This window comes from Manacus vitellinus, unplaced genomic scaffold (genome assembly GCF_001715985.3).
Source record: "Manacus vitellinus isolate BGI_N305 unplaced genomic scaffold, ASM171598v3 scaffold_44_pilon, whole genome shotgun sequence".
Taxonomy (NCBI): Eukaryota; Metazoa; Chordata; class Aves; order Passeriformes; family Pipridae; genus Manacus; species Manacus vitellinus.
In genome coordinates, this window is record NW_021940565.1 from 5,458,036 (window position 1) to 5,470,133 (window position 12,098).

A 12,098-nucleotide genomic window follows, 5' to 3' on the forward strand; every position below is an offset into this window, starting at 1 on the left:
AAATCCTGGTGTCATTGTTACTATCAATGTTACTACATAATCTTTATTCTGCTTGTTCAAAGAAGTATCAGTTAGTTATCTGACTTGGTAAATGTACCTATTCACGAACATCAAGTTCATTCAGACTGCTGCTTTTAATTCTCAGAGGCACTGTTGCTCCTGTGTACATCTAAAGTCAGAAAGTACAACAGTGATGCACAGATAACTTTTCCAACCTTTCCATTTATTATCTTGGTGTCTTATCTACATAAGCAGTCTTTCCTCAGCTAGTAAAGCCTTCTAACACTTTCCTTCTCCACTCCCACCTCCTAGAAAAAAACAGATTAAATTATATTTATGTATATATATATATAATATTAAAATACACATTATAAAAACATACCCTCCCCAGTCAGTTTGTATTCTCTGACAGTCCTCAGTGTTTGTTTTTTTGCTATCCTCAGGTGACCAACCCACGTCTATCACTTTTCCAGCCAGGGATCTGTCCCAGGCCTTTATCAGCCCTGGTCTAACTCCAGTTATTGATAAGCATCTCTACTCACCACTTCTCTTTCAGTGGCCCATCTCCATCTCTTTTGTGTCCACTCTCCTGACTCTCAGTTCAAGAACTAAGAAGAATTGAAAGACTGATGATCAGTGGGTCTGAATTTCTCTAAGAAGTTCAGCTCATCCACAACACCCTGTTTGCATAAATATAGACTGCTTTGCCATTTGTTTTCAAGTAACTGCTGTAGAATACACATACCCTTCATATATCCAAACAAGACTCTGGAATAAAAGTATAAACTGAACAAAGAAAAAAGGATGTTTACAGGACTATCACATAGATTGTTTAATGCAATTTTCATTCTCCAGCTCACTAGTCTTTCCCTTCTGAATTGCTGTCTTCTCTCGGAAAGGAGCGTTCAGCTTTATTTCATGGAGTCTTGGCCAAGATACAACTGCTTCAGTGTATGTCAGTGGTGGGTTCTGAACAATGCTGGTAACAGCTCACCCCTCCTTGACTGGGAAGTGAGAAGTAGCTTTTGCTATTGTCAGCCTTTACAGCAGCAATGCTAAAATCCAAGTGGCCTTTAATTACTGCCAGGAGCTCAATTCCCAGAGGGTAAGGAACATGTTTACACCATGTTCACTGAGTCCTTCCAGCCTCAGAGGCTGGAAGGCTCTCAGAGGTCTTGCATCTCAGGTATTTGGGAGATTCTTTGTGGTGGAAATGCTGCACAGCTGTCAAATTACTATTTCGAATCAGGAAATCAGAATCAAAGTACATGATGGTTTGAACTGCTTGAGCTATAACTGCAGCTGAGTAATTTAGCTTTGTGAAATCTAATACAAAAGAACTTCAACCACAAAAGTATTCAAGGTGGTATGGAACTGAAAAAAGGGGTTCAACTCCTTTCTCTAGTAAAAAAAAAAAAGTCTTAAGTATAAATGCATTCCATATTGTTGGATATCGGTTGACAACTACCAATATTGTTGCAACTATACTCATAGTGCTAAGAAATCCTGACACTCCAGACCATGGCTGTTGGAAGAGGCAAGAACAGGAAATTACAACCTACTCAATTTTCATAATTGTTTTTATTTTACATTTATTAGTCCACTAATGCATCTCAACAGCCAACAATTGGAGCTGCTAGTTTTGAAGCACAGTTATGCTAAGAACTACACTTCTTTCACTCTTGGTTACTCCCAGTGTTTTTTTGCTTTTCCTTTCTAGAGTCACTTTGCACGAGGAATGATTCCAGGTGCCTGTCAAACTCTTGCCAAAAGAACTCTACGTGCATTACTGGTCGGAAAGATGACCCTTGCCGTTGTGCAGAAGCGTCAGTGGACAGTGTGGAGGAACTCTGTAACAAAACCTCCAGTCCTTGCTTCTCAAACCCCTGTCTCCAAAATGCGACCTGTTTAGGCTCTGCTGGAAACCTCAGCTTTACCTGCGAGTGCCCCTGTGAAACCCCTGACAGCGCATGTGACACAAATCCTTGTGAGCATGGAGGCACCTGCCAAAATGGTTTGACTGGGCCCACCTGCCTGTGTAGTGCAGGATACACAGGAACACTCTGCGAGATGGATTTGGATGAATGCATTTCCGAACCGTGCCACAACGGAGCAGTGTGCAGGGATGGGGTCGATGAATATTCCTGCTACTGTGTCCCAGGCTACCAAGGCAAGCACTGTGACCTGGAAGTGAATGAGTGTGTCTCAGATCCGTGCCTGAATGGGGCAACGTGTCTTAACCAGATAGGACGCTATGACTGCATCTGTCTGCTTGGGTTCACGGGTAAGCACTATTAAAACAACTTTACCTTTCATTGTACAGAACCATTATAATTCGTGTTCCAAGTTTAACTCCCTCAACCATACATTTATTTAGCCATATCTGCATTACCACCTTGCCTTCAGCCTCAGCACCAATGGCTGTTGGTCCCTTATGGATTACTATATCACTGTGAACTACTGATATCAGAAAAGGAAGGATTAAAGAAATCTCATTATTTACCAACATCTACACATCAGTTTTGTGAACATCAAGCTATGTCACAGGGCTAGACAAACTTTCCTTTTAAAAGAAACATTCTCAAAATGCAGGTCTTCAGAATGCTATATGTAGTTTTTGTCTGGGGATCAAAAGCTATATTTGACAGAGTTAAAAATTAGATCTAATAAGAAAAACTGTGCTCTTAAACCTAGATGTTTCACATTTACTTCCTCTCCTCTGCCCTTCTCAGAAACAAAGGACTCATTTGCAACTAGAATATTATGTAAGTTACATAGAAAAGAAAGTGTTATGTTCCCAAACTGCCCATTTTTTTGATAATCCTATTTTATGTAGCTCCGTTTTTAAGGTAGTGGTGTGATTTTTCTTCCTTACTTCCTCTACTGGAAAGCATATAATTCTTGTCAGAAGACAGCTCCCTTCAGATTTCAAAGCTGTATTCAGGGGTAGGACTGTGAGAGGTAGCACACTGAATCATTAAAAGGAGAAAAGGGGAGGCATTTTAGTGATAGATTGCCAGTCAGGTAAGCAAAGAAAAAAAAAAGTCATACAGCAAAAAGAGGACGAAAAAACATCTATGGCTTCAAGTGATTCAAATGAATAAGAAATAAGAGATGTGGTTTACAGCTCCATCCCCAAATCCCTGTGCAGGAGGGGAAGTCAGAGGTAAAAAGCAGCTTTCCTGTGTCTGACACAGCACTCGTTGGAAGCCAGCCCTCAGTTAATATCCCTTATGAGCATGGAGAATGTTATTTGAAGGAAGCTTGTTACCTTCCTGCCACCCCGCTGCTGCCAGCGGGTGTCGGAGCCCGGGCCAGCTGAGGAGAAAACTACACAACTGGGGGAAAGCCGAAGAGCATAAGGAAGGAAAAACCTATTAACAACCAGCATGGTTACTCTGCAATGATCAGACTCAGCCCAGACCTCCTGTTGTATTCAGGAAACTGTATTTGTTTAACTGGCGCTGTTAGTGGGGTCCAGGCCTGGATCCATAGTCCAGAAACTCGGTTTGAAAGAGGCAGAATATACACCTTAGAGACAAAGAAAGAGAAAACATAATGAAATAATAAAACCCAAACAAACAGAAATGAAAATTTAGGTCAACACAAACTGCTGGAGGAAAGTTACTCTGCTGGAGTCGCTCCACTTTCATCATGAAATTCTGCTGTTTCCCTGGCTAATGCTCTCCACTCTCACCAAAAATCAAGCAATGTCACCAAACACTCCACACACTGCACAAGCAGAGTTAAGAAATGAGTAGAGAACCAAGGAAGGAGAAGAGGTCTAAAAGGCACAGCAGAAGAGGCTGCAGTTTTTTGACATACAGCTTCAACAACATTTCCAGTAGCAAAGAGATTAATCATGGTAATTCTATAGAGGAGTAGCAGACCATTCCTCCAGCAGTAAAATATCCACTTTAAAAGGTACTTAACAAAATGGTTTATCAGAAGCATTCTTTTTTGTTGTTTTTTTGCACCTTGCTGTGAGTTGTGCTAAATGCACAAGCCAGAGGGATTACTGGATGAAAGCTCCAACGCGTCCCCACTGGTAATAAAACCCCTCATTTACTCTGTCAGGGGATATTGCCAACCATTATTATCCTGGCCTGACACCATGAATTACTGTGGGAAGTCATCCAGCCTCATCTCATTTCTCTAAGATGTAAAAAAGGTTATATCTCTTGATTTGCAGGTAGAGAACATACAGTTATTCTATAGCATCAATGTTAACCAAATCCATGAGTTACTGGCTGCAATTGCTACTAGTTCCATGGCCTGCGACTGCTATTTTGTGTGATTGGTATGCTGCAGCACTTCTTAAAATAGCTGAGAAATGTCACACATAATTCTTACACAAATGGAAGAGGTTAGAACGCACCGAGAGCCAAAGATTGGAAAATTTAGCATGAAATCTGCAGTTTCTATGATAATGTTCTGCATGTGTGAAATTATTTACAAGACATGTGCCACGCAGCTGTTAAATAATGAAGCTCAATTGGTTTGTTGAAGTTTTGCTGGCTACCTTAATCAATTGCATTTTTCCCCCATTGCACTAATTGCACTTGCTTTTAATTCACCCCAACAGAGCACAGTATAAGAGCCTATTATTACCCACAGCTAGGTGCATTAATTACCTTCCTGAAGCCAATCCTCCATTGCCAGTGAACATTTCAGCGTGAACTAACAGGAGTGCATGGCTGCTTCACAACCGAGTCTCAGCCTAAGATAGCAGCAGGAGAAAGTATTTCGGTGGCAGACAAAAATAGGTGCAATGAGCTAGATTTGTTCTTTTGGCAATACTTTTTGCTATGATGTGACCACCTCTGGGATGAAGTCTGTAGAATATGAAGAAATTATTCCTGACAGATCTCTTAAGTTCTCATTCAGTATTCTCATCAATAATGTATATGCCATGCAAATATTAAGAATAGATGCATCATAAATAAGTCTTAGGTATTTAAAGGCAAGCAGGGGCACAGCAGTCTCTACCATGGGATGAAGTACCTCAAGTACAGGTCTCACTTCCCAACAAGCTCATGTCCATATTGTTGTGGGTATCAATAGCAAACAACGTGGTCTATCCAGCAGCAATTGCCAGCAAAGTGAAAAGCCTGTTTCCTTCCTCAGCTTTTCATTTTCAAACCAGCACTCCCCACCTTGTGTCCCAGCCAGCCTGAGCAGAGGATTCAGCCCAGGTTATCAGCTCTGCCGAGATTCTCAAGCATAAGGCTGTGGCATGAGAGGAGTCCAGTGGTATTTGCCACATGTCCAAGGCTTTCAAACTAAAGATTAGCAGTGGGCACTCACATCCAGGGTATGCTTGTTGCAGCTCATAACGTCACAGGACCAAAATCTTTCACTGGATTTAGCCTTGCTCTTCTCCTCCAATTTTGTCTGCGTAGTGCAGTGTAAAACCTGTAACAATTTACACCTGTGCATGCACACAGGTGTGGGTCCTTAGCACAGACCTGCATGCAAGCAAGGACAAGCCTTGCTCTCAGAAACCAATTTCTTTCCCCTGTCCAATTTTTGATGTAACTCTTTTCCTGTCCCTTCAAAAATAGTTATGTGACACTCTCCATCCAGTTGATGCCATGCAAGATAACTTTATACAGACTGAGGAATTTGAGGACAGCCCTCTGCATGCTGTGCACGAGCACAATATTACAGTTCAGGAGAGCAGAAAGGGTGACCTGCTTATCAATTTCCAGCCATAATAAGAATGTGCAGATCCTCCTGGAACTACACTGACCCTGCAAATCCCTCATATCTTTGACCAGAAGGTGTTTTTACACTGTATCTGTAGGCATCAAAGTTTGAAAACATTGGCTGTGAGTCCTTCATCCCCACCTGCTTTTACTTTTTATTGACTGGGGCTGTACAAAGAAACACACAGTAGGACTCATTAGAAAAGAAAGCAGTGTAAGAAATAATCTTAGTTCTTCAAAGAAACCGAAAAAGTTATGAATATGACTCCTAAGAACCTTCACAGTTTTTCAATTCAAACTGCTTTTGTGGTTCAGTACCTGCTGAGAGGCTCTGCCTGCCCTAGGATGGGGTGCCTTAGCTCATGATGGTTCAGCCCTGTGCAATAGCTGTGGCAGGGCTCGCTGGCTCACTCCTTCCTCTCTGGCATATGATATTTGGCATACAGCATATTTATGACAGAACGTTAGACTGAGGTGAAAATGCAGATCTAATCTTTTCATCTCTCTTCTACACATATAAGAAAGCCTGACAGCCAATTCAGCAGAGGCTGGGAAGGAATCCCCCCCATTTGCATGGCACATCGCATTGGCTGGATGCATTATACAGAGAGAAGTTTTCTTCTGAGGCAACATTGCCGAAGGCAGGTTACTGGGCTTGATAGATTAAAGACGTGAACCAAAACAGCAACGCTATGTTCTCATGTTAATTGTCAGGCTGTTCTCAGGCCTGTAGTTTTAAATTTGGCTGAGCTGAGGATCAGTCGAACAGTGCTTGTTTTGTCACATGATTTTTAGTGTTCGCAGTAAGCTGTTAACAAGCTCTGGCAGATTTACGGTCACTAGACACACTTCTGCAAACACATTGTTTATAATTACAGTGAATTCACAGGGCAATGACCACAGAGGGACTGCTTACTATATCTGGATGTAATGTACATTACCATAAAGCCGTAAGAGAGCGTTCCTGTGCTGCGGTCTCGCGGCAGGCTCCCACTGAAAGTAGTGGTTGGACGATCAGTGAACCTTAAACTGGGGGCACAGGACTGGTAACTTCCCTCCTTCCAGTGTTCTCAAGGAACTGAAAGAATATATTCTCTAAAATTACAGCAGTGGTATTTCTTAACTACTGAAAAGATGAGCTTGCACATTAATGTTTAAATACAACGAAAAATACTTGTTAGTCAACATCAGAAAATTTTGCTTTGGCATTTTAAGATATTTCCAGGTACATATCCATTGTAGAGATTTGTAGAGATTTTTTTTTTCCCTTTAAACAAATATTCTTCATTCAAAACCATCAAAATAAATTAGTAATGAAGTAACAGTGCTCAATATTATCAATCTCAGTGTTATAAGAAAGATGCCCTGAGTAACATCGTACAGATTTTACACCAGCAGAGAGCTGGCAAAAACAGCATAAAGAAAGAATTAGAGGTGAGCTCCTAAATAAATTACTAGGGTAATACCCATCATCAAATGTCTGTTCCCATCTTTTGAAAGTCTACCCCATCATCTTGTACTAAAAACTTCACCCTTACCACAAAAAATCCCAAAAAATAAAAAAAGGAACCCATTCTCAGGGCTACAATTTTTCTTTCAAGTAGGAAATTCCCCTGCAAACTATTTTTACAATTTACAGTACTATGCTACTTTGTAAGCCGAATAAGCAAGTCCACTTCAAAGCAATTTCTTCATTATAATTTGCCACTTTGCATCTGTTTTGTGGCTGATATTGTAGCTGCTAAAACAAATTGACTTAGCAGCTATTTACAAATATTACTCTATCGCTCAAAACACTAAACAAGTGCATAAGCATACAAACCCCTGAAATAGTCAAAGCAGGAGCTGCAAGGCAGTGATCATGTAATTTTCCTATTGTCTCGTGGACTGTGGTAGCGGTAAAAAAAGGGAGTATATATTTAACCTGTCAGATATCAAAAATAGAGATAAACTCATATGAGAACTGACTTAGTTACATCAATTACCTCTGAAGAGCAACTCCAAGATTCTGACCTGTTGCAAACATTGCACCACAGACCCATTTATTTACACATTGCTAAATCTTAAAAAAGAGATAAAGCAATAAACCACAGCTAAACAAGCCACTTCCCAATGAATTCAATTAACTGTGCAGCTTTAAATGGACTCTTATGAGATCAATAAATTACTAGTCACCTCTATATTGTGTAAACAGCAACAATACTGGTTTGAATAAACTGAAAATTAACTCGTCCTGTTTCTGTGTTCAAGCTACCATAAAAAGTGGGGTTTCTACTGATTTTTGTGATAACAGCTGGCTTGATCTTTTGTATATTCTCCTTAGCCTTGAAAAAAACAGTCTTTCAAAGCACACTGAGGAGGAAATCCCTTTTGAAAATAGATAATTGCTTAAAAAACAGAAAGAAAAAAAATTCTGTGACTACTGTACTTCAAGCAGTCCTTGCTGAGATCTCCAAAACTCTCTCCCAGCTCTGGGGTTTGCTTATTTTCTTTGCTTTTGAAGGTACAAACTGTGAGCTGGAAATAGATGAGTGCTCGCCACAGCCATGCCTGAACGGCGCGACCTGCCACGATTCCCTGGGGCGCTTCTCCTGCTCCTGCCCACCGGGGTTCCTGGGAGAGCTCTGCGAAACCAACATCGACGAGTGCGCCAGCCGGCCCTGCCTCCACGGGGGACAGTGCACTGATGGTGCCGATGGGTATGTCTGCAACCCCTGGGTAACACCAACGTGAGGTGCTGGCAGCTCCTGCGCTGGTGGGTGGGAATGCTGAGGGAGCCTGCCCTGCCAGGGCGCTTGTTCCGCTTCAAATGGCGGATTTCGCTCCTTGATCCTGCGCTAATTTCACTTTAAATTTGAAAAGGATTAAAGAATGCGAGTCTGCTGCCAGAGCCAATAGGGCAACAAAATATTTATGGCAAAGACTGACCAAAAAGTACATTTTTCATATTTGTACTTTAAAAATTCACAACATGCTGTTTGTCTGCCCCTGAGGATTGTCATTTAGGGATGAATTCTGTTTCTAACGCTTATCAGACTTTAGTTTTCAAGAAATATGTGAGATTGTATAAAACTGAATTTGCCAACAGCAGCTGCACACATACAATAGACAGAAGCATTAGAAAAGAGAGGCAGAGAAAAACTGTAATAATAGTAACCATAGTGATAGATAACATTAGGAAATATGTCAGGAACTTTACAGGCATATATAGGACAACAGCTATTGTTGAAAATAACTTGCAGTGTATAGAGAAAGAAATAATTGAAAAAAAAAAAAAGAGAGAATGCAAGGCAACAGAAAATAGAAAAAGGAGCTTTTCCACCCACTGTTACTAGCCCTCTGCAGAGGTCCCTCTGCAGCCCAGGCAGCCAGAGCTCTGGCATTCACTCACCAATACTGGCTTTGCTGACTCAGCATGATATGCCCACACTGAAAACACATATGTATATAAGCCCAGTCTCAAAGTTCCCAGGTGTATTCATGCAGGTGCTCCTCTCGCCAGAATAAGATTTGTCCTTTGTTGTGTATTTGCCAGTTTTTAAAAAGCAGTTTTGAAAATTTTAGTGCCCCCCAAATCAGCCCAAAAGTCACATCAGCAGAAGGCATGCTTGCCTTGAATAAAGGGGGAATTCTGGGAATGAGCTTTTGTACAGTGTGGTGACAAGGCACCAACCTTGTGGAGCTCCTTTTCAGCAGTGCTGAATGGCTCTGAGCAGGACAAAGCAATTTATTATTTCACAGTGTAGCTAAAGCATGACAGCAGGGAGAGGGAGGTCACCTTGTAGCTGAGTAGCTCACAGCAGACCCACTGTGTAACCTGTAAGCCTTTTGAGGATACACACACGAGGTGAGCAACTGGGGTGCTCGTTCAGGCCAGATCTGATCCTGTTCATTTTTCTCTTTTTAAAGCTGAGGTACATGTAAAATCAATTTTAATTGGCTTGGAATACCACAGGGTATCTGGAGAATGATTGGAGCTCTTGCCATATTTGTTCTGTGATGAAAAGGGATGGACAACAAAGCAGTTCAAAACAGACAGGTGTTCAGCAATTTTCTTCCTTTTTTGTGTTTTTGGGGTAAATGAAGAATTTTAGTCTTTAAATAGTACTTTTCCTTTTCTGAGTAATCTGTAGTACAGCTGAGGCTTTTGTGTCTGCCACCAGGTCTCACAGAAATGTGCAAGGCAATGGATTTAGCATGAAAAGATGTAAATACAAACAACAAACCAAATTCTCTCGCAAATTTCAGACTGATCTTCCAGTGAGGTTTCATGAATGCAACAAAGTAGAACTCATCTCTTAAAAAAACACTTTCGTGTAAGTGCACATTTCTTATTTAAACTCTACTGCACATTACAAAGTGAGTTGTGGATGTATACTTCACTGCTCCATGATTCTGAACCAAAGTGAAAACGTAGCATGAGCACAGGCAGAAAAAGACCTTTCATCACAAATCTGAGCAGCACCAAACTGAAGGTACATGGAAGAAGTGTGTAAAAAATACAGCAAAAGAGAGTGACTTCTGGTTTGAAAACATACCTCAGAATGAAAATTCTGATTCACATCTTCCTCATTACTTTTTATATCCTAAATTCAAATGCCACCTGGTCTAAGTAATCTCTGATTTTGATTTAAGAATAATCCGTACACTAGTAATAAACTGGCCTGCCAGAAGTTTCTGCTCATGTACACCCTTAAATAGTGTAGTAAAAAGTTTACACTTTTCGGTCCATTAGGTTGCAGGAGCCAGTTGATCTCTGATGTTACTTTATGTTCAACAATTTCACTTTCTGTCCAAGACTAAGACTTAGATATTTAGCAGAGAAATTCTCATTCAGCAAGATTCCCCATGATTTCAATTGTGTAATAATAGCGTATCATGTAAAAGAAAATATAAGAATAATTTTTTGTTTCTGATAGTTATTTTTAGACCAAGATCATGCACAGTTAACATTTACCTTGCAAAAGCCTGTCTTCTCGTATGACATGCACGTGTTGATCATCTTTGATGATCATCACTGATCATCAAAGAACAGAATGATACATTCTATAATACTCAGCTCACCTAAAAAAAAACCACAAACAAAAACCCCCAGACATTACTGATTACCTGCATGTTGTTAATTTCTATATATACTAGTTTGTTTACTTTTGTTGTAGTAACATTGCTATGAAAAGGGAACTCCTATTATTGTTATTACTGGAACTAAGCAAGAAATTGACATTTTTTTCTAACCTAACAATAAAAGGCTGTTTTTCATGAAAGAAAAAATATCACTTAGTTGAGGAACAGAAATTCCCTTTTTTTCCTGCCAATTCAATTTGTACCAGTCCAAGAGCAAGAGATACTAACACACTTACTACCTCCTCCCTTTTAATTTTGTGAATAATGTTAATGTTATAATTTCTAAAAGATACAAACTATTTTCCCCAAAACATTTTTTTAAAAGGAAGAAAAAAAGAAAGATCCATATTTCTTATAAGAAATGATCTGTCAAAACCAATTTGAATTCACAAGCAGTTCTTTGTCCCCAGACAAAATCACATACTTCAGGAAACAGCTCATTGTTGGTTCCCAATTTCTGTGGTTTCTCCTACAACACCAGATGGTGGTCTCGAGCCTGGACTCAACCCTGTAAGCTGCTAGCAAAGGCTGCACAAGAAGCCTGTGCAGGTTTGGGAACAAAGCCGAGATCTCTTGACTTCCAGCTTGAGGGAACACTGCATTCTGTGTTGCAGGTACAGCTGCAACTGTACTGGTACTGGATTTATGGGGCTGCACTGCGAGACCCTCGTTCCCTTATGTTGGTCACAACCTTGCTACAACAACGCCACTTGTGAGGACAATGCTGACAATTACACGTGCCACTGTTGGCCAGGTAAGCTTCAAGTTCTCACAGCAGAACTGGGCAAAACCAAAAGCACTAGTATTGTGGAGTCAAGATAGGACATCAGTCAAAGCTGGGATCCACCTCCCAGTTACTTAATCCTTCAGCCTGTGTGATACATACATCACAGCTACAGCTGACCCTTTCTTTAGTCTTCATTCAGACAACCTTTAAACCAGTCTAAAATCTCATTTGTGAATGCAAAACATTGTCTATGTATGAACAAAAATTAAACTAGGTGTATTGGTATGCTGGGAAACTGGTCTCCTTCATGGTACCAGTGCAAGCCCTTCTGTCTGGTAGCAAGGGGTAAGACCCACAAGGCTGTGTTCTTTACCAGAGGGCTTTGTGTATCCAGCTGTTTGCAAACTGGCCCCCACACCCACAGTGGGGATACAGACCCTGCTCTCTGGAGAGACTACACAACTCTTTCAGCACATGGACTAACTACAAGAAGTCTCTGTAGGAGTTTAACACCCGTGACCTTACTGAGGATGCAGGAG

The 12,098-nt window shown here is 40.7% G+C and overlaps 1 protein-coding gene across 1 annotated transcript in view; it reads left to right on the forward strand.

Moving 5' to 3' along the window:
• Positions 1-1,125: 1,125 nt before the first annotated feature.
• Positions 1,126-12,098, forward strand: part of CRB1 (crumbs cell polarity complex component 1) — a 71,910-nt gene continuing 60,937 nt past the window's right edge. Inside the window, exons 1-4 of the mRNA XM_018078980.3 lie at positions 1,126-1,186; positions 1,697-2,284; positions 8,212-8,407; positions 11,447-11,586. Coding sequence (XP_017934469.2) covers positions 1,126-1,186; positions 1,697-2,284; positions 8,212-8,407; positions 11,447-11,586 — 985 coding nt within the window. The remainder of the gene's footprint in view (positions 1,187-1,696; positions 2,285-8,211; positions 8,408-11,446; positions 11,587-12,098) is intronic.